General features: G+C 35.9%; 4 protein-coding genes across 4 annotated transcripts; 2 read left to right on the top strand and 2 right to left on the bottom strand.

Annotated features, from left to right (window-relative positions):
- Positions 1-1134: 1134 nt before the first annotated feature.
- LOC110428256 (phosphate transporter PHO1 homolog 3) lies at positions 1135-5271 on the top strand. Its single transcript, XM_021444036.2, has 11 exons — positions 1135-2043; positions 2157-2520; positions 2619-2739; positions 2923-3052; positions 3134-3254; positions 3354-3612; positions 3707-3811; positions 3911-3955; positions 4049-4477; positions 4564-4697; positions 4794-5271. Exons 1-11 carry the CDS (start codon positions 1461-1463, stop codon positions 4891-4893), a joined length of 2391 nt encoding a protein of 796 aa, XP_021299711.1. The 5' UTR covers positions 1135-1460; the 3' UTR covers positions 4894-5271.
- Positions 5272-9273: 4002 nt separating this feature from the next.
- LOC110428197 (phosphate transporter PHO1 homolog 3-like) lies at positions 9274-13299 on the top strand. The gene is made up of 13 exons (XM_021443942.2): positions 9274-9980; positions 10171-10516; positions 10608-10656; positions 10752-10823; positions 10924-11053; positions 11161-11281; positions 11398-11656; positions 11769-11873; positions 11975-12019; positions 12112-12261; positions 12354-12632; positions 12719-12855; positions 12940-13299. The coding sequence occupies exons 1-13, from the start codon at positions 9392-9394 to the stop codon at positions 13037-13039; spliced, it is 2382 nt and encodes a 793-aa protein (XP_021299617.1). The 5' UTR covers positions 9274-9391; the 3' UTR covers positions 13040-13299.
- Positions 13300-14475: 1176 nt separating this feature from the next.
- On the bottom strand, positions 14476-15267 carry LOC110428298 (uncharacterized). Its single transcript, XM_021444102.2, has one exon. It carries the CDS (start codon positions 15126-15128, stop codon positions 14685-14687), a length of 444 nt encoding a protein of 147 aa, XP_021299777.1. The 5' UTR covers positions 15129-15267; the 3' UTR covers positions 14476-14684.
- A 644-nt stretch (positions 15268-15911) lies between these two features.
- LOC110428340 (phosphate transporter PHO1 homolog 10-like) lies at positions 15912-21199 on the bottom strand. The gene is given in 17 exon segments (XM_089785621.1): positions 15912-16014; positions 16309-16446; positions 16531-16808; positions 17634-17783; positions 17920-17964; positions 18051-18155; positions 18318-18576; positions 18694-18811; positions 18936-19065; positions 19330-19413; positions 19549-19597; positions 19695-19750; positions 19752-19949; positions 19952-20031; positions 20126-20206; positions 20631-20835; positions 20896-21199. Coding segments are annotated over 17 exon segments (2319 nt in total). The 5' UTR covers positions 21136-21199.
- Positions 21200-21604: the final 405 nt, after the last annotated feature.

Consider the following 21604-nt stretch of genomic DNA (forward strand, 5'->3'; position numbering starts at 1 on the left):
GATTAAATTTTTTTAATTGTTATTTACATCCGTATATGAATATTTTAGACATTACTCGATAAATATTCTATTAAAATTAATTTTATGTATATTATTAATAAAAATTAAATTAAAGTTTAAAATCATGTTTAGATTAATTAATAAATTTTAGTATGTATTAAATTAATTATAAATATATATAATTAAAATTTAGTATCAAGAATCATTATTTAAAATCAAATTCACATAGTGGGTATTATAAAATTACTATTTGAATCTAGCTTGAACTTGTGTGGATAGTAGAATGAAAGTTACTCGAATTAAATTATCAAATGTCCTAATCTTATTTAGTCAGATTGAGTAATACATGATACCTAATTAGAAGATATTTATTGATATATATATATTTATAATTAAGAGAAAAGAGATTCAAACTTTATATTTTAGATAAAAGATAATGTATTAATCAATGAATCAAATAGTCGAGTGTAATATATATTCTTAATTAAAGTTAATTACAGATAAAATATAAAATAAAAAAAATATTAGTATTGAAATCAAGAAATTTATATTTAAGTTATTAAGAATGCGATGTTCTTTGTTTTGTACGGAGTAATTTACTATTCAAACCTTAATTGAAGTCAACTATAAGGTATCTTAATTTTATTTAATCTAATGGAGTAAATATAACGTAGTCAAGCATAAGATACCCGATGACATCTTTATTCCAAATTAATTACCAAAACGTGTAAAAAAATGAAAAAAAAATATTAGTACTGAAATTAAGAAATCTGAGTGGTTGGCTCGAAACTATTTTTTTATAAAGTCTGTTTTCCAAGGAGATCAAGACGTCTATATTTTATATATTTTATATTTTTTATATTTTCTCCCAAAGAACGACAATAATCAACGACCCATTTACTGTTTCACTTTACACATTTCATGGCCAAAAGAGGAGGCTTTGAATTGGGATAGTTTAAAGGAAAAATGACAAGAAATGTTTAACTGCGAAGGGAAAGAATTGATTAAAGAAATGACATTGGGGTGCCATGGGTGGAGTGGTCAATTGTGGCTGCGACTGCTCCTTGAAAGTAGAAAGTTATTCTACTTACGACAATTCCCACGTAGGCCGTTGCTTGTCTCTTCGCTGCTTTAAAGTATTGCATCGGCTGACACCCACGTTATTTACTGAAACCCTGCGACGGGGTCTTGCTCCTCCTCCGTTTTCTTGGATATTTCGCCCTTTGTCTGCTTTTATATATATAGTTAGCTACACCTAACCAAGTTTCCCTCATCAAGTTGCTCTGTAACTTGTAATCTCAACTTGTAGTTGTAAGTTGGTGTTTTGTGGGGTTTGTTTTTTTAAAACTTCGAGGGACCAATTTTTGAAGCTTAGCATTGAAAACTACAGCAGTGTGAGCATTACCGTACTGACAGCGTTTTAATTTATCTGCACTGGCAGAAGTGATTACAGGCCAAAAATGAAGTTTGGGAAGGAGTTTGCGTCGCAGATGGTGCCGGAATGGCAAGAAGCGTACATGGATTATGATTTCTTGAAGAGCCTTTTGAAAGAAGTCCAGCGTTTCAAGCAAAGGACCAAGCCACCGGCTACCCCTGGTGGCCTGAAACGGAAGCTGACGCTGTATAGAGCTTTCAGCGGCCTAACGCAGAGGCACCACAACCCGACGAGCCCTACCTCGCCTGACATTGAAAGCCAACCCATTTTGGTGAATTCTGTGAGTCGGAATGGGTCTCAGAGTTATGAAACCACGTTCCTGATGTCGTCGGACGAGGGCGGAGAGTATGAGCTGGTGTACTTTAGGAGGCTTGATGATGAGTTCAATAAGGTGGACAAGTTTTACAGGGCTAAGGTGCAAGAGGTGATGAAAGAAGCAGATATTTTGAGCAAACAAATGGATGCTTTGATTGCTTTCAGGATCAAAGTCGAGAATCCTCCAGGGATTAATTTTGACAGGTCCGTGGAGATGACTCGCCTTGCTTCAGACATTGCAGCTTCCACAGCTGCATTATCGGCTGCTACTCCATCTGGTGCCAGAGCTAGCAGTAAGTTTTTCTCCTCTCTCAAAGCAGTTTACCACTGTTTTGGTTACAGAAAATTACACTTGTAGTCCAGGTGGAATATTGAAACTGAATATGTCTTCCTTTTCGATTGGCAGAAAGAGCTCCTCACCTTGAAGCCATTGAAGAAAGCACCCATGGTCAAGCTGCTGACGATGACGATGATGATGATGATGATGATGATAAACATGATGAAAAAGAGAGAAATACTCCGATTCAAGAAGCCAAAGCACCGAAACCGAAGAATATCAAGGGCATCAGACCTGCACCACTAGAAGTGCTTGACCGGGTGAAAATGAACAACACTCTTGAGACTCCTCGTTCCACCATTAAAGGTGTCCTCAGGGTTCCTAATCATACGGACCTGAGTTTCAGCAGGGAAAATCTAAGAAAAGTTGAAGAACAACTTAAGCGGGCTTTTGTTGAGTTCTACCAAAAGCTTCGCCTGCTTAAAAGTTACAGGTAAAGACTGCTTGCTCCTTGCTATTTGTCACATAATTTGGTCTATTTTTCTCTGCTTTCTTCAGATTGTACTGATCCTTCTGTCCTTGAATGAACAGCTTCCTGAACACGTTGGCGTTTTCCAAAATCATGAAGAAGTACGATAAGATCACTTCCAGAAGTGCATCCAGATCTTACATGAAAATGGTGGATAACTCCTACCTTGGTAGTTCTGATGAGGTAAATGTTAAAATTTCTGCATCAATTCATTACAAAATTTACAGTGGGCAAACACATTTAAGCTTCAACTCTTTCTGAAAACTTTTCAACACTCAAAGCATCATTGAGTTGCTTTTAACAATAAAAAACTTTGCTGGATTTCTTAGTCACCTGCAGCCCCTAATCTAGCACCCTACATCACAGGTTACAAAGCTCATGGAGAGAGTTGAAACTACATTCATCAAGCACTTTTCAAATGCAAACCGTGCTAAGGGGATGACCATCTTAAGACCCAAAGCAAAAAGAGAAAGGCATAGGATAACATTTTCAACAGGTACAATTCCTGTTACAGCCCCTTTTAGAACTTTCAGTTGGGGCATATTTAACCCAGATTATGTCTTCTAAAAATTTTCAGGGTTTTTCGCTGGCTGTGTGGCATCTCTTTTACTGGCCCTTATTCTGGTCATTCGTGCCCGTAAAATTATGGATAGTCGAGGGAGGACCAAATACATGGGAACAATGTTTCCTCTTTACAGGTACTGCCTTTCTTTCTTCTTCAGGTTTAGCTGAGCTTAACACTGAACAATTCTAGACATGGTGCAAATGTTTAACAAGTTGTTATAAATCCTTCGCAGTTTGTTCGGATTCATTGTTCTACACATGGTAATGTATGCTATCAATATATTTTACTGGAGGAAGTACCGGGTCAATTACTCCTTCATATTTGGTTTCAAGCAAGGAACCGAATTGGGGTACAGAGAAGTTCTTCTACTGAGTTTTGGTCTTGGAACATTAGCTTTAGCCAGTGTGCTCTCGAACCTCGACATGGAGATGGATCCCAAAACAAAAGAGTACAAAGCATTCACTGAACTTCTTCCTCTGAACTTGGTTCTGGTAAGTTTATTTATTCAACTCACTCAGTTTGTTGTGGTCCTGTTCATTTTCTAACAACACACTAACTGGCTTCCTTTCTTTTTCTATGTTGCAGGCTTTACTTATCATCCTATTCCTGCCATTCAACATCTTGTATCGGTCGAGTCGATTCTTCCTCCTCACATGTTTGTTTCACTGTATCTGTGCTCCTCTGTACAAGGTAAATAATGGAAGACTTAACATAAGAAATGATCAAACGAATTAAGATTATAATTGTGGAACACACCTTATCCATTTGTTATTATCTTTCCTGTTGCAGGTTACACTCCCAGATTTCTTCTTGGCTGATCAATTAACTAGCCAGGTTTGTGAGAAATTACTCTTGCTTTTTGTCAATCTCTCAATACCCTCTTTTCCAAATAATTTGAAGTTCATATCCTTGTATTAATTGTTACAGGTGCAAGCCTTTAGGAGCTTCGAGTTCTACATTTGCTACTATGGATGGGGAGACTTCAAAAAGAGAGAAAACACTTGCAAAGAGAGTGAAGTGTTCAATACTTTCTACTTCATCGTGGCTGTGCTTCCATACTTGTCACGCCTCCTCCAGTGCCTCCGTCGCCTCTTTGAAGAGAAAGACGCATTGCAAGGATACAACGGACTAAAATATTTCCTGACAATCGTAGCCGTCTGTCTGAGAACAGCTTACAGTATCAACAAAGGAATTGGCTGGAGAATAATAGGCTGGGTTGTCTCAGCCATTGCAGCAATATTCTGTACGTACTGGGACTTAGTCTATGACTGGGGCCTCCTAAACCGCCATTCCAAGAACCGTTGGTTGAGAGACAAACTCCTCGTTCCTCACAAAAAAGTATACTTTGGGGCCATGGTGAGTAGAAAGAGATGAAAAAGTTTCCGTGTTTGAATAGCTAATTACCTCTAAAGACACTGACCAAGTTAATGAAATTTTCTCAGGGATTGAATGTTCTGCTGAGATTTGCCTGGCTCCAAACCGTGTTGAACTTCAAGTCTTCATTGCATCCAGAAACCCTGACGACGATTGTCGCCAGTCTTGAGATCATTCGTCGTGGCGTATGGAATTTCTTCAGGTAATCAATATATTATTCATTCATCTAAAGACTGCCGAGTTTAATTTTTTAATGGGAGAGTATATTTATTAATTCTGATAATTGGATAACGATCAGGTTGGAGAATGAGCACTTGAACAACGTCGGAAAGTATCGTGCATTCAAGTCCGTACCGTTACCGTTCAACTATGATGAGGATGATGACAAAGACGATTAAGTTTTGTACTATAAATCTACTGAAGAATAAGAAAAACCGCAGACAAAACGCCATGGATGCCCCGCAGCTGCCATCTGCTCCGCATTAAACTTAAAACCCATCAAGGCAACATACAATGATTGGACAGAGATGTAGTTGTGGTACATCATCAAGGAATTTTGATGTTTGCTGAGAGACAAAGCCAATACTTTTGCTGTTTCTTTGTTTTTTTTTTTTCTTCTTTTTTGTTTATTTTTGTTCAATGTACAAAATCCATTCTTAAGGTAAAATACCTTCAAAATATTTTCCATTGATCCTCATTAAATGATCATATAAACAAGAACATGAAAAATAAGCATATGAACAGCTCTTTGATAAATTTAATAAATTCATAAATAAGTTTTCCAACTGCATTTAATAACAAATTAATTCCATTCTGACAAATAAAAAGAACCCGAATATGAAAATTAATACTTGACTGATTTTATCAAACAAACTTGAAAATTGAAATTGAAACTTGTATATTAAGTTTGATAAATGTTTTTTAATGAATGTTACAACTGAGTTTTGAACAGTTCTAATTTTTAGGTTTGTTCATGCATCACACCAGGACCAACCTTTTTCCCAATCTTCCAATGCATTTGGTGATCTTAATTCTCCATAACATTAAAGTGAATTTGCTTCAGAAAATGGGAAATGAATCCAAATAAAGGACTTGGCATTATCATTCTTGAAACTTGAAATTACTTCAAACCATGGACGCAATGGAAATCAAGCTAGTCGAGTTTGAGGTGTGAACGCAGTGGGCTCAGCTTAGTGGAAAACTCAACTCAAACTAGACTAAATCCAAGGTATCTATCAATTTTCAGGTATTAGTTTGAAAAATAATCATGGAAATTTGAGCACTGGTTCAACTCAACTCAACCCATTATGCATATATAGAATTACTTTTATACCCAAATTCGAATGCAAATTAAGCATAAACTAATAACAAAAATATAAGTACTACTAATGACCATAAATTATAATTACAATGATAATTATAAAACGACCCTATTTTTTTTATCTCGACTTTTATACCGTAAATATCAATTAGGATTATGTAAATAGAGGTATGAAAATTATATTTAATCAATAATCGTAAACAAATTTTATTGAAAAATCAAAATTTAATTAAAAAAATACTCGTAATGTAGACTAATAAATATGTATATATATTATCTGATCGAACCATTTATGGCATTAGAATTCGAGATCGATTAGTTAGTTATTTTCAAATCTAATGAATTTGAACTGAATTATTGTAAAATATGAATGACATGGATGAAAGCTTTGACCTCCATGGTGCGTTTAGGTTAAAAGCATGTACAAATTCCATTGGCTTCTTCCACACACGTTTCTGTGCAACTCGGAGGCTAGAGCTTGGAGCCGCCAGACAGTCCTAAGTAGCCAGAAATTAGAAAGGGCAGTTTCGATCGAGGTGGAGGGCATTCTAATATAGATTCATTCAAAATGTGACTGCCCCTTTAAGTCTAGGGGCACTGGCACAAGGGGGACGCACCCAGACTTTAGGTGCAAGTATTATTATTCAACGAGTCAAATTTATTAGATAAATGCTTTTACGTGTGCTGCTCTGTTTTCTATGGTGTCTTTTGGAGGACACAGCTGTCGACAATGGTAGCCCCAATCTCATGCCAGGTCTTTCTTTTTTATATATAGTGGAAAGAAAATCAATGCTACTTTTCAATTTTCTCTGCAAAACTTTATGGGGAATAGTGTTATATAATTAATAATTTGGTCAATTATATTGCACCTTTCAAGTTTTAAATTTAAAGATATTTTGATAATTTTATTTATAATATTAAGAACGTAATTCATTCTGTGAATAGAACTTATTCAAAAATGGTTAATTGAAAAAAAAATAAAAACAGTTTTGTTAAAAAAATTGAAATCATATATAAAAAAATTTAAGTAGAATTTACTTTAAAAATAAAAGGATCTAGAAGAATTATATATATTTTGGCTCAGCGAAAGAACTATATAATTAAACGAAGTACTTGGTCAAGGTAAATCAATGTCCTATTTACGCGGGGATGAACCAGAAAAAGTACAAATTTTTATATGAAATTCGTACGGATTGACATTTTCTTCATTCAAAACTTTGTTAGAACATGAGAATGAGTAATCAAGCAAAGGAAAAAAAAAATAAAAACTTAATTAGAATTTTGACTTGAGAATATTTAATTATTGTATTATATAGAAAATTAAAAAAAATATTTTAATCCCAACAATATTAGAAAAGGTCGAAAACTCAATAACAATATTGATTTGGTAAAATGGTGGATGCATGTTTGGGGTACATATGGAAGTAATCTACTTCTCTCCTTTCCTTGATTTTGTCCTAAACTTTATATCGATTTATTTAGTTATTTCAGAAATTTAAATTTAGTTGATCTCGATAAACCAATTTAATTTAGACCGAACGACTCATTAACTATAATTTAATGTATTTATGAATAAGTACCATATGTAAAAGTGTATATTTACTTTAAATATCGCAAATCCATGTCATTAGTCTAAAACATGGTATAACAAAAAGCAGTTCTAGATGTGGAAATTAATATGGTATATCTTATATAAAAATAAAAAAAAATTAGTGGTTGAATCGTTCTTATCCTTTCTTTACATCAATGGTCAAATATAAAATAAAAATAAATAAAATTTTTTTTCGTACAAATTCAGCTTCTCTAAACATTTTCAATGCTTGCATTATTTTTTTTTCCTATTGATTTTAACATGTAGGATTTTTTTTTCTTTTTGGGGGGTAATTCTTAACTAACAAAAAGAAATTTGGATAGGTTCAAATAATGGTCTCCTAATAATTAAACCCCACAATTTTCTACATTAAATACTTAATTTATAAGATTGAATTCAATCAAATTGATTTCTTTTTTCTTACGGTATTATTGATGCATTATTATTTATAAGCAGTCTCAAATGATTATCAAAATATTGGACTGTCTCATAATTATATAAGATGAAATTCAATCAAATCGATTTCTTATTTCTTACGGTATTACGGATCAAATTATTTGTTTATTGACACTTTCAGTGATTATTAAATTACTAATGGGACTGTCTCTTAAGTAGGAAATTAACGGTGTTCATCCACGGCACACAATTAAATTGATTAATGGGCCGTACAGAAATGGACGAGAGTCAAGATCATTGAACAAAGATTGGGTAATTTAGAAGACTAACATAATGTTATATATTATATATAATTCCAGGGGCCATATGCAAAGAATATTCAAAAGAAAGGCCATGTATTTAATTTCTTACTCTTTGAAAAAATGGTAACTGGAAATTATTAAAGAAATTGGGAAGGCAGGATGTGACATAGACAAGGTCTCCACCTGCCACATAAACGAGGACTATGTTGATAAAGATTGACGAGAACTGATTGCATTTCCTGAAAGCAAAGGTTTGACAGAGACCAAAAATCAACTCCAGGGTTCGAAGAAAGTCAACATTGTTTCTCCTGATTAAATTAAGCTCCAGGTATGTGTTCGCAAACCTGACTGTGTCTGATTCTCCATGCAAAGTCAAAAAGCTAACCCCTCTCTCTATACCTGTCCCAGAGCCGACTTTAGGTTAAAGCCAGCAAAGCGAGCGTTTTAGGTCTCATAATTTTATAAGAATCATGATTTTATAATAATAATATAATTAATTACATTAAAATAAATAAAAATTAAAATATCTACTTGATTAATATTTAGTTTCTCCCATTTTTCACATTTTATTAATTTTTAACTATTTATTTAATTTTTTATTAAAATTATATAAAAATCAAGATAATTAATGAAATAATATATTCTTCTACTTTCAATTTATTATCACTTCTCAATTCTCATAATCCTGTTAATTTTCAACTATTTTTCTTATTCTCTTATTCCCAATCCATTAATGATCTTCAATGACTAATTTTTTCTTATATATAAAATTAATTATTTTTTTAATTTATAATATTCACTTCTAAATTCTTTCTTTCCTCATTGACTCTCTCGTCTTTTAACTTCAATAAAATAAATCTTATTTTCTTAATTTAAATAAAAAAATGTCTCATTTATATATTTAATTTTAAACCTTTTGAGATAATTGAACTGGCCCTGCCTCTTTGCTTCTCTTCATTAATTGTTCTTTCTTCCCTTGTACTCAGAGTTAAAAATGGACCTAGCTAGCACACCAATGTTGTTTCCCTACGTGTCGCTTTTTCTTTGCAATTGAAAGTTCTTTACGTGAATCAGCAGAGAGCATGGAATCAAGGGAAAGAGTCAATGTTTCACTTGTATATATATAGATGCGTAAGGAATTGTCGAAGGGCAGCTTTCCCTCGTTAGAACTAAAGTTGCTTTCGATTGTTCTAAACGCTTTTTCATTGTCTGCTAATACAGTGAAAAAAGCTGAAAACCAAACTGTTTTATTTTATGTTCTTCTGGCAAAACGTGAACGGCCAAAAATGAAGTTTGGGAAGGAATTTGCGTCTCAGATGGTGCCGGAGTGGCAAGAGGCGTATATGGATTATGCTTATCTGAAAACCCTTTTGAAAGATATCCATGTTTTCAAGCAAAGAACCAGGCCACCAGCTACCCCGAGTGGCCTAAAACGGGCGCTGACTCTGTACAGGGCTTTCAGCGGCCTAACCCTAAGACACAACCACCCACCCATCAGTCCATCCTCACCGGATATTGAGGATCAACCCATCCTGGTGACTTCTGTCAACCGGGGTGATTCCCAGAGTTATGAAACGACTTTTCTTATGCAGGCAGACGATGGGGGAGAATACGAGTTGCTGTTCTTTAGAAGGCTCGATGATGAGTTCAATAAGGTGGATAAGTTTTACAAGTCCAAGGTGAAAGAGGTGACGAAGGAGGCTGAGATCCTGAACAAGCAAATGGATGCTTTGATTGCGTTTAGGATTAAAGTGGAGAATCCACAAGGATGGTCATGGCTGGACAGGTCAGGCGACATGACCCGTCTTGCCTCAGATGTTGCAGCGTCTACGGCTGCATTGGCAGCTTCTGTTCCAGCTGGGGCTAGAGCAAGCAGTAAGTCAAGCACACAACACATAATGTAAATTATTTGATATATTTTGGACGCTTGATAAGGACACGACACTTGTAAAAAATTGTAAGAAACATAACGTACTTGTATCAGACAGGTATCCGTGGTCTAACATCATCTGATTCCATGTACATAACACAGTAAACGAAGGCGTAATTTTTGCTTGATGTACAGGAAGAGTTGATAAAATGGAAATTATTGAAGAGGGGCCAAGCATGCATGACGAATCAGATGAGGAAAAAGAAGAGAAAGAGAGCAAACATGGAAAGCAAAATGTTCCAGTTCAAAAGCCGGTGGTTATTAACTATAAAAGCCGTAAACCAGCTCCATTACAGATACTAGACCGAGTAAAAATAAATAATACTCTTGAGACCCCTCTATCAACCATCAAAGGCTTTCTGAACGTCCCTCAGCAGACTGAGCTGAAGTTTAACAGGGAAAATCTGAAGAAAGTTGAGAACCAACTCAAGCGAGCTTTTGTTGAATTCTACCAAAAACTTCGCCTTCTCAAGAGTTATAGGTAATGACTAATGCTTTATAGATTAAACTTAGATCAGCACTTTCTCTGCGTTCAATTCGAATTATAGTTGACTTTGTTGTGTTTGGAACAGCTTCTTAAATACATTGGCTTTCTCCAAAATCATGAAGAAATATGACAAGGTATATCCCTTTTTTTCATTAGTTAACTTCTTCCCTGATTCAGATGCCAAATTGGGATTTCTATATTTTTAACATTTTGTGCCTCATGCCTGCAGATCACATCAAGGACCGCTGCAAGCTCTTACATGAAAATGGTGGATAATTCTTATCTAGGTAGCTCTGAAGAGGTGAGCTCTCATTAATTTATTTACTAGAAAATTCCAAGTTTTCTATACTAAACTATGTGTAGTGCCTTGGATTACTGATAATTTGCATGTTCAATCACAGGTTACCAAACTCATGGGGAGAGTTGAAGCTACATTCATCAAGCATTTCGCAAACTCAAACCGCAGCAAAGGAATGAATATCTTGAGACCAAAAGCTAGGAAACAAAGACATAGAATAACATTTTCTACAGGTAGAACTTGAACTTCATATACATAAGGCATTAGCGAAGCAATTTCGTTTCAAAAGATATAACTATTTATGACTCATTGTTGGTTTCTTCCTCGAGAACATTCTCAGGTTTCTTTGCCGGTTGTACATTTGCTCTTATATTAGCACTTATTTTGATTATTCGTGCCCGCAATATCATGGGAAAGGAGGGAAGGATCCAGTACATGGAAACCATGTTCCCTCTTTACAGGTAACAGCAAATTAAGGTCTTGGCTTGAAAGTTTTCTCCGTTATCATCTGCTTTTCTTCAAAATCCTGTCCCTGTAATCCATTTTTGACAAGCTTTCACAAATTAACATCTTGCAGCTTATTTGGATTCGTTGTTCTACACATGGTTATGTATGCTGCCAACATATACTTCTGGAGGCGGTTTCGAATCAATTACGCCTTCATATTTGGTTTCAAGCAAGGAACAGAACTAGGCTACAGGGAGGTGCTCCTTGTAAGTTTTGCTCTTGCAGTATTGGCACTAGCCAGTGTGCTCTCAAATCTTGATATGGAGATGGATCCCAAAACAATGGATTATCAAACATTCACCGAAATTATCCCTTTGATCTTGGTTGGGGTAAGGATTAGTTATTGAATTTATTCAAATGAGATATCCAAGCCTTTCTGCCACTCCCTTTCCACCAGTACATATAGTTAACTGATTTCTTGGTTTCTTCTTTGCTCTGCAGGTTGTGTTTATCATACTGTTCTTGCCATTCAACATCTTGTATCGATCAAGTCGTTTCTTCTTCCTCACATGTTTGTTCCACTGTATCTGTGCCCCTCTGTACAAGGTAAAAGAGAGATAGGTGATGGTTTTGTAGAATAAACAAAAACATACTGATGAGCTTCGACGATCAGGTCTAACTAATCTGTAAATTACTTTCTACTGCAGGTCACACTCCCAGATTTCTTCCTGGCTGATCAGTTTACTAGCCAGGTTTGTGACATGAACCTTGCCGTCTGAAAACTGCATGACTTCGTTTGAAATGGTCAGTTCATATAAATGTTTCAACCTTTGCTTTGTTTCAGGTGCAAGCATTAAGAAGCCTTGAGTTCTACGTTTGCTACTATGGTTGGGGAGACTTTAGACACAGACAGAACAGCTGCAAAAACAACGATGTATTCAACACTTTTAGCTTCATTATTGCTGTGATCCCATATTGGTCTCGTCTCCTTCAGGTATTTACTTCAACTTGAAAACACCGCATTTCTAGATGACCCTATTTGGCCATTGAAACTAATCAAGAATGCTTCTGTTAACCCTTTATCAGTGCCTGCGTCGGTTGTTTGAAGAGAAAGACCCCCTGCAAGGATACAATGGGCTGAAATATTTCCTGACAATTGTAGCCGTTTGTTTTCGGACTGCTTACAGTCTTAACAAGGGGTTAGGTTGGGAAGTATTGGCTCTTATTTTCTCAATTGCTGCTGCAATTGTTGGTACTTACTGGGACCTTGTCTATGACTGGGGACTTCTTCAGCGGCATTCTAAGAACAGATGGTTGAGAGACAAACTCCTTATCCCTCAAAAGAGTGTATACTTTGGGGCCATGGTGAGTATAAGGGCAGAGGAACATATTTGCTTACCATTCTATTCTATCATCTGTCTAACAATGTTTATTGATTCAAAAAAATGCAGGTCCTCAATGTTCTGCTGAGATTTGCATGGTTGCAAACTGTGTTCAATTTCAAGTTGTTCACTCTGCATAGACAAACCTTGATTACAATAGTCGCCAGTCTTGAGATCATCCGGCGTGGCATGTGGAATTTTTTCAGGTAACTAAGATGTCTTTTTACCATGTGATCTGATAAACTCATTCCAGAGAAGTAATCTAACATTTTCTATCATCATTTGATCAGGTTAGAAAATGAACATTTGAATAACGTGGGCAAGTACCGCGCATTCAAGTCAGTGCCATTACCTTTCAACTATGATGAAGATGAAGATAAAGATGAATAGGACGTTCAATTTCAAATAAGTACTACACGTAAAGTGCTATAGGCCTATAGCAGAGAAAAAAATTTGATATTCATACAATAATTTTGAAGCGGCAGTAGAAAAGTTGTAACTATTATCATTTGATTTTTTCTTCGTGTAAAAAGTTTTGTCCTATATTTTCCAAGTTTAAAGGTCAAGAAATGTTTTCTTGTAAATGCATTTATCAAATGTACTTCCAGAAGAAGATTGACTAGTAAATTGAGTGGCTCACTTTCCTCTTAGCTTCCTCAGCTTTATACATCTCATAAAAATGTCAAAAACTTACAAGTTTGAACCAAATGGGCAAGTCAAAACCAAAATAAAACAGGATTGCTTGAATATAAATGACGACTAAGATTATAGTAGATATGAGCCAACATTTTTTGGAGATTTGATTCAAAGTTAAAAAAAATCAAACTTCAATGATTTCTTTTGTAAATATTCAAACGGCAAGGCTACAAAATAGTATAGACCCCCATCTCTTCTGAATACTTCTTAACTCTCTCAACCTGGCTAATATCCCCATTTCAAAGCATACAAAAGAAAAATCAAAGTAGAAAATACATATATGATGAGATACCAGTCTGCTAGCTGCACGTATCCACTTATCCTACTGTAGAAAACTACATGCACTTACAGGCTTACATCCAAAGATAGCTTGATAGTAAGCAATCCATAAAGATACTACTTTCATAAACTATAATGGATGGAAACAGAAAGTCTACCAGTAAGATACAATCACAGGTGGGGTCTCTTCTGTTGACGCAGAGTAGAATGGGAGTAAGAGCAGTGAACTTTAACAACAACAATCAGCCAAATTAATCTTTTCTCCTCATGGAAAAGGATTTCTTCTTTTTTGGGGGGTACAAATCATGCAAAGGAATTTCCCATTCTAAGAATCACCAAATTACAGATTTATGAAATAGGAAGGGTTAAGGAACAATCACATTCCATAACCAATTCAAACTAGTATCAATTAAACATTTATTTTACTCAATCGAATAAGAATATTATCTTGAAGAGCAATAAAAATTATAAGCATCTAAGTTCAAATGCCACACTCAAATCTTTTCCTCAACATACCTCATCATGGGATTTGCATAGCATCCATATTCGAAAACTCTCAAAACACCTCTCCATTCAGTTCTTGAAAGGTTGATCAACTTCGGGCTCATTAACTCTGTTCAATAAGCCCTCGAGTGTTGTTGGAAAAACTGCGAAAGAAGTAACAACTACTGGAGCATGTAGAAATATTGTTCTTTCAAAACAATTCAGGTTCCCAAACCTGAACCAACTGGTGACTGACCAGCAACTTTAAAATTCATTTCAAACTTAGAATTCCCAAGGTACTAAATCACATAAATCAACCAGCAAGTCTGAAACAGCATAAGAAAGTAATCTAAACAAGCAAAGATAACTAAAACACAATAATGTTTGTTCCAGTAAAAAATCATTATCAATTCAATATTATTCATTTCTCGTGATTTCTTAATAACCTTTCCTCTATTAGTAGTAAATCAGTACCCAAAAAAGTATCCTCCTTTGCCATCCAATTGGCTGAATTTACCCCTAAAAACAACAATTATCTCTAAAACCCAAAGAGATAATTTTAAAACCAACAAGCACCTCAATTTTTCTGCAAATCCTCTTTGGATTCCAAATTTTGCTCAGAATCTTTAGCAGCCTTTTCTTTTTCTAACTCCCTAATGGCTTCTTCCTGGGCGGCCTTCTCGGCTTTCAGTATCGGCTCATAGTAATCGGCGTGAGCCTCCATGCACTTCTTCAAAGACGAAGTGGCGTCCATGCATTTCATGGCAACGTCGTCGCCATTCTTCTCCGCTTCGTCCACGCACGTTTCCCAAGCTACAAAGCTTTCTTTGCAGCCACCCGCTTTCATGAACAAGCAAAACCCACACTCTCCTTCTTCCTCTTCCCCTCCCTCTCCTGAATTCGACGATTCGCCGTTGGGTTGATCTGGGTCTGGGTCGACCGGATTAATGTTCTCGGTCGAAGAATCTGACGGGATTGTTGGGCTTTGGGGATCCGAGGATTCAGGGTTTGGTGATGACATGGTAGGTCTGATGAGTGTGAATCGGATGAAAATCGGTGAGTTAGAGGGCGAGCTAGAGTAGCGTGAAGAATCGCTAGGGCTTGTTGCTGATGGGAAGGCATTGCACGCAAGCTTAAAACCTCCTAAAACCCTTCGAAAATGTTTGCTGCTTTTCGCCTCTATTCTTAATTAATTAATTAATAAACAGACCTTTCTATTCGTATTTGGGCAGCTGACCCAAACAATTTCGGTTGGGCCTTAGACTAGTTTTTTTAATATTATTTTACAATCATAATTTAAATAGCTCAAATCGATATGGATTTATTCATTTTTTTTGACGAATTACTCTTTCGTTAAAGTATATAATATGAAAATTAAGTATTTAATTCAATGATATATATATTTGTTTTTAAATTAAAACAATTAAGTTCGAATATGAAAAAGGAAGAGTACTTGACTAATTTGAAAAAATCCATTTAAAATCTCAATTTCTATCACTGTTGGACACTAGAGGATTAACTTATAACCAATTTGATGTAAGCTGATGCAGTGCTTTGGTGGGTAAAAACCATTAGTAACAAATTAAATCAGAAGCATTTTATTTTTTTTAAGTCAGCCAATGGCTATGATCAGCATTGCCTGCATTTTGCTGATACTGTGTTGTGCAACATGTCACTGAAGTCCAGATGCCCGAGACTTTACTGAATGCTTTCTTAATGCTGCAGGATTGCCTTCCAGGAATTGGATTTGGATTTGCTTTATCTGGTTCTGAATGTGCTCTGGATGGAGATATCTTGCTGGTGGTTAATCACCATTGGTTGAGTCCTCATCAATGTAATTGAAAGGAAGCGGAACTGATTTGAATTCCGGGTACTTGCCAACATTGTTCAAGTGTTCATTCTCTATCCTGGTTAAACAATGATCCATTTCTCAGCACATGCTGCATGTTGACAAAAATCAAGTTTGGCCTCTTTAAAGGGTCAGCAATATTGCCTCATTTGTGAAGGTTTCTCTGACATTGGATCAGAACTAAGAAGTAGAAGGATCTTGTAGCATTCTATTTGTTTTCTCTATGACATGGTGGCAGTGATTTTCATATTATGATAAGGGATGAAGGGATTGGACATGCTAGTGATTGCTATATTTTGCAGAATAAAAATGAACATGAATGTCTTGCCTAGTTTCAGGAGTGGTTCAGTACCTGAAGAAGTTCCAAACACCACGACGAATTATTTCTAGGCAGGAAATGACAGTTGTTATGGCCACTTTATGAACTGCAAGCAAGTTAAATTCCAACACCAACTGCACCCAAGCAACTCTCAAAACCATATCCAGGGCCCGTGTGATGCACAAAACAGACAGTTAGTAATGTTGACTCTGGAAGAAGATTGGAACACCGAAGTTCCTGTCACTTGACATCACCACAGCTGCAAAGTAGACACTTTTGTGCGGAACCAGAAGTTTCTCTCTCAAATAAGCACTTTGCGAATGCCTTCGCAAAAGCCCCCAGTCCATGACAAGATCCAAGTATGTACTCAATATTGTTGTAACAGCTGAGCTGACCAGAGCCAACACCATCCAGGTCGTTCTGTTCTTTAGTTCGAATGCAGTTCTAATGAGAATTGCAATGATTGCCAAGAAGTAATTTAAACCACCGTATCCATGCACTGAAGCTTTCTCCTCAAATAAACGATGAAGGCTCTGGAGAAAATCACATGCACTTCTGTCATCAATACAAATAAGAGTTTTTTCCATGGTCTTGCTAAAAGATTTTGCTTTGTTTAGAATATAATGAACATAAAATGTAGATTTTAGGTTAAAGTTTGATGCATCGCCTCCTAGGCAGAAATGGGTTGAGAAGCAGACTAGGTTGCTTTTGAACAATCTTAGGATGAATGGATTGGCACAAGGTAGTTGCATATGAGGCTTACCTTGTCACGTTATTCCATATGCATATGTTATACATAGTCATGTCAAAATCTAATCACTCAGACATGCGTGTATATATATATATATATATAAATTGAACAATTATTGGGAGCTGCAATGTCTAGCCAGCTAATGTTGATGCAACTCTAACACGTAGGACAACACTTTTGGGTAGAACATAATAGTCAGATGCTGTGAGGAACAATGTGTTCCAAGGATGGAAGTACTAGGTCAAATCAGAAGTGATAGCATTTGCTCTGACTAGCATTAAGAAAAAATAATCACACCAAACATTTTGATGCAGCGTGACTGAGAATTTTATTATGCCGGTGCACATTGCACAGGCACGTTCGCAAACAGTTCACCAGAATAAGAATGATCATTCAGGCACACTGTTTCCTTGTCCACATGGTAACATAAAGAACATTATTCAGAATGCTTTGTTACATGATTTGTTACATGTAACCCTAGAACCTCCTATACAATGCTTTGTTACATGATTCTCTTCTCCAGAATAGGAATGATCATTCAGGCACACTGTTTCCTGCATCAAAAGTTGCAAGCATGCAAAACCAGAAAAATGAAATGAAATGATACCCGTAGCAAACGGATCCAGTATGGTATTACAGCAACAGCAAAATAAAGAACATTATAAACACTGTGACCATGTCATTTGTCTTGCCGTCGGGGGACTTCTCCCAAGCTGTAGTAGCAAATATAAAGGTCAAGACTCCTTATAGCTTGGACCTGAGATCAAATGGCGGGAGACATCAGAAACAGATGCAAGTCTCTCTCTTTTTCTTTTTGGCCAAGAAAAAAGACCAAAGTTAGTTTATCATTGTCATTTATACTTATGACAAAATACATAAATACTTTGTGAAACCTGGCTGGTAAGCTGATCTGCCAAGAAAAAATCTGAGAGTGTAACCTACAAATAGACAACAATAATGATATCATGACTATCTTAGTTGTCTCGCACACACATTGTTATTCTGATTTTCTCCATTTCATTACCTTGTAAAGAGGAGCACAAAGGCAGCGAAATAAGGATTGAATGAAGAAGAAATGAGTTGAGCGGTATATGACGTCAAAAGGACAAAACAATATGACCAGAACCATCTGCAACATACAAGAGAAATCATATGATGTAAATTCGGCTAAGTGTTATACATAATTAATAGAAGGGAAAAGGGAATAGTTATACTTCATCAGAAAACTGAGTCAATTCTTATTTAGCAGCAATATCTGAATGAAAAACTAAAGCTACTTCTGAATTCTTACTGCAATTAAGCCCAAAGGGAAAAGTTGAGTTAATTTCTTGTGATGCTGAGTTTTTGAGCCGAGATCCAAGTGCAAGTTTCCCAGGAAACAAGCTAACCCAACAACTGCAAGACCTGAACTCAGGAGGAAGATTTCTCTATAGCTCAACTCAGTTCCCTGCTTGAAACCAAAGATAAATGGATGGTTGATTCGATAACGCCTCCAAAAGTATATGTCTGAAGAATACATGAGCATATGCAGGACAACATATGCAAAAAAACTGCAAAGAAATTAAAGTAGTTCTTAGTGAGTATATGGTCTGGAAGTAAAATTGTTGAAGAGATAAAATTAATTCTAAATGCAATGCAACAGAAAAATCAGAAAAATCCTTCATTGCCTGTAAAGTGGGAAAACGTTAACCATGTACGAGGCACCCTCCTCATCAGTTAGTTTTCTGGTCTCTATCCTTAAAACAACAGCAATGAGCAATGCAATTGAAAACCCAGAAAAGAAGCCTGAACACAACAACACAACAGAAGTTAATAGATGGAGGTTCTGAACTAGGCTTTGCATGCTAATTACCTTGCTAAAGAATTTCTTGGTATGGCAAATTGAGCAGTGAGTTAAGTTAGTACTTACCAGAACTGAATGAGACACTGTGCTTCTCTTTTTTGCTTTTTGGTCTCAATGATTTCATGCCTTCTTGCATATTCGAATTTGAAAAATGCTTGATGATGATAGCTTCAACCCTCTCCAAGAGATTATTCACCTAGAATAGAACAGAGCTAGTCAGTTAAAAGGAAAATTTGCTCTAGGTAGAGAGGTGACATATATAAGAGTCAAATTTACTAGCTTGTTTTCAATTCTCAATTCATATATGGACCCAATTATGCAAATAAGCTCCTAGTTATCTTTGCATTAGACTAGGGGGTATATTCATGATTTTTTTTAGAGAAGAATGAAGTCTCTGAAATTTGGGGCACTGACATAAATTGTAATAATAAGATAACAGTGTCAGTAACTGAGACAAAACCTCATCACAACTGCCAATAGAAGAGTTTTCCACTCGTTTCATGTATGATCTTGCTGCCCTTCTTGCTGCCCTTCTTGATGCAATCTTCATCCATGCAGAGTAAACAAGTGACAGATCATTGAGACAGGTTTAGATCAAATCGAAGTGCCATTTTTTCTGCTTCTAATTGGTATGTCATAAATGCAACTCGGATATTTGTACAAGCATATGATTTCTGACCTTATCATATGTTTTCATGATGTTGGATAATGCTGTAAGATTCATGAAACTGGTTCAACCATATGCAAGACACATGTCAATGACTTTAAAAGCAAAAACAAATTTTACTATATGGTAAATTAACAGATAGTTTAACCGTTTATCACCTGTAGTGCTGTAGAAGCCGAAGCTTCTGGTAGAATTCGATAAACACCTTTCTCTTGCCTTTTTTCAACTTTCCTCAGTTCATTCGTTTCGAAACGTAACTCATCATCTTTGAAATCTTTGAAAAGACCTTTTGTGGTTGACAGAGGAGATTCAAGGGTATTGTTAATCTTCACATGCTCGAGAATATCCAGGGGATCTTGTTGGCTGACAGAGCTGTTGCCTACCTCCTGGCAACCATTACTCTTTTGAATATTTCAAAATGGATTGATTCTGGGCCACTAGTGGATTCTTCATCATGATTAATCTCTTGAAGAATCACATCCATATTTTCACTTCCTGCACATTCAGAATAAAGACTCTAAGTTCAAGAACACAATAGTTTCCTTAAGTATCAGAAGATTGTCATTATCATGAATCAGAACTACATCACCACTATGAGCGTAGGAAGATTCTTCTAGTGCACTTCTGCCACTCATCTCCACTTCATAACTTGAATCTTCAAAGCCCATTCCTGCACATTTGGCATACAGGAAAGATATATAACGACTGGTAGCCTCAATATAATTGAATAAAAAAGCTACCAGAGCTGCTTCACCAAGTCTAAACATTGAGAAATAAGTTTTAGCAGTGGTTTTTCTCCCAGTTACTATAGCAACCACTGTTGCAAAATATGTTTTTTACACTTTCATATAATTTACTATATGAATCTCTGACCAAAATGAATTATAATGTGAAGCTTCTGTGTCAGCTGCACTTTAATTACTTTTTAAAAGTACATATGATTGATTATTGTTTGTACATATTCTGTTATTTTCTTTCATTACCATTAAATTTGGATAGAAGTTTTTTAAATTTTGCAAAAACCTACATGATATTAGTTTTGCACTTACCCTGAGTAGTCTCTTTCAAGGGCATCCTAGTCGGAATATCAGCAGGCTGATGTTCTCTTAAACTATCACCATTACCACCACAGCTTTGTACGGTCATCCACAAAGCAATCAAAGCATCCATTTTTTTATTCAGTAAAGCTGCTTCATCCATCACTGCCTCTATCTTTTCCTTATAAAAGGTGTTGACCTTGTTGAGCTCTTCATCAAGCTTTGTAAAGAATTCAACCTCATTCTCTCCTCCTTCCCCAGACTGCCCGAGGATCTCTGTCTTGTAAAACTGTCCAGAATCATCTTTCTGCAATTTGCTAACATCTGTCACTTGATCCTCTACATCTCCCTTGTTCATTAGGTTGCTTGGGTGTAGATGTAGACCGCTGAGAGTTCGGTGCAGAGATAATATCTTCTGTAAGGATTTCAGAGGTATTGCCGGCTGCTTACTTAGCTCGTAGTGCAAAATCTCTCGTAAAATACGTTTTAGACCATTATAATCCAGATAGGCTTCTGTCCACTCAGGCACCATTTGCTTCTTAAATTCTTTTCTAAATTTCATTGTCTTCTAAGTCTTTGCTTATATCTCACCAAAGCAGTCAGGGGATTTCAGCTTTAACCTGAAGTACAAGAATTATAACTTCTCAGAGGATGAACTTGTTAAAAAACACAAGCAATCATGTTCTAACATGTAACCAGAACTACAAGAAAATCAATCAAAGAACTGAAAACGAGTGCATGTTAAAGAAACAAACTAAGAGCTGTAGGAGAAAAGACATCCTGAGATACCTTGTTTAGTTGTTTAACATAAGCAAACAAGAAAATGAAAAAGAACCCAGTCATTGAAAATGACTCATGAAAGGAAACTTCAATTTTAAGTTCTCTGTCTTCTCTGAAGCATTTGAAAATGAGAGAGGTTGAGTTGTCATCTCATGCCAATGTCAACTAATGGCTGTTAGGTTACAATCCTTCAGTCTGGCTGTTGTTAGTTATGACAAGTGACAAGAAATCAGGTGGGGGTGACCACATTC

Source organism: Theobroma umbraticum, unplaced genomic scaffold (assembly GCF_002168275.2).
Source record: "Theobroma umbraticum cultivar Fairchild unplaced genomic scaffold, ASM216827v3 scaffold_31.0, whole genome shotgun sequence".
NCBI classification, from domain to species: Eukaryota; Viridiplantae; Streptophyta; class Magnoliopsida; order Malvales; family Malvaceae; genus Theobroma; species Theobroma umbraticum.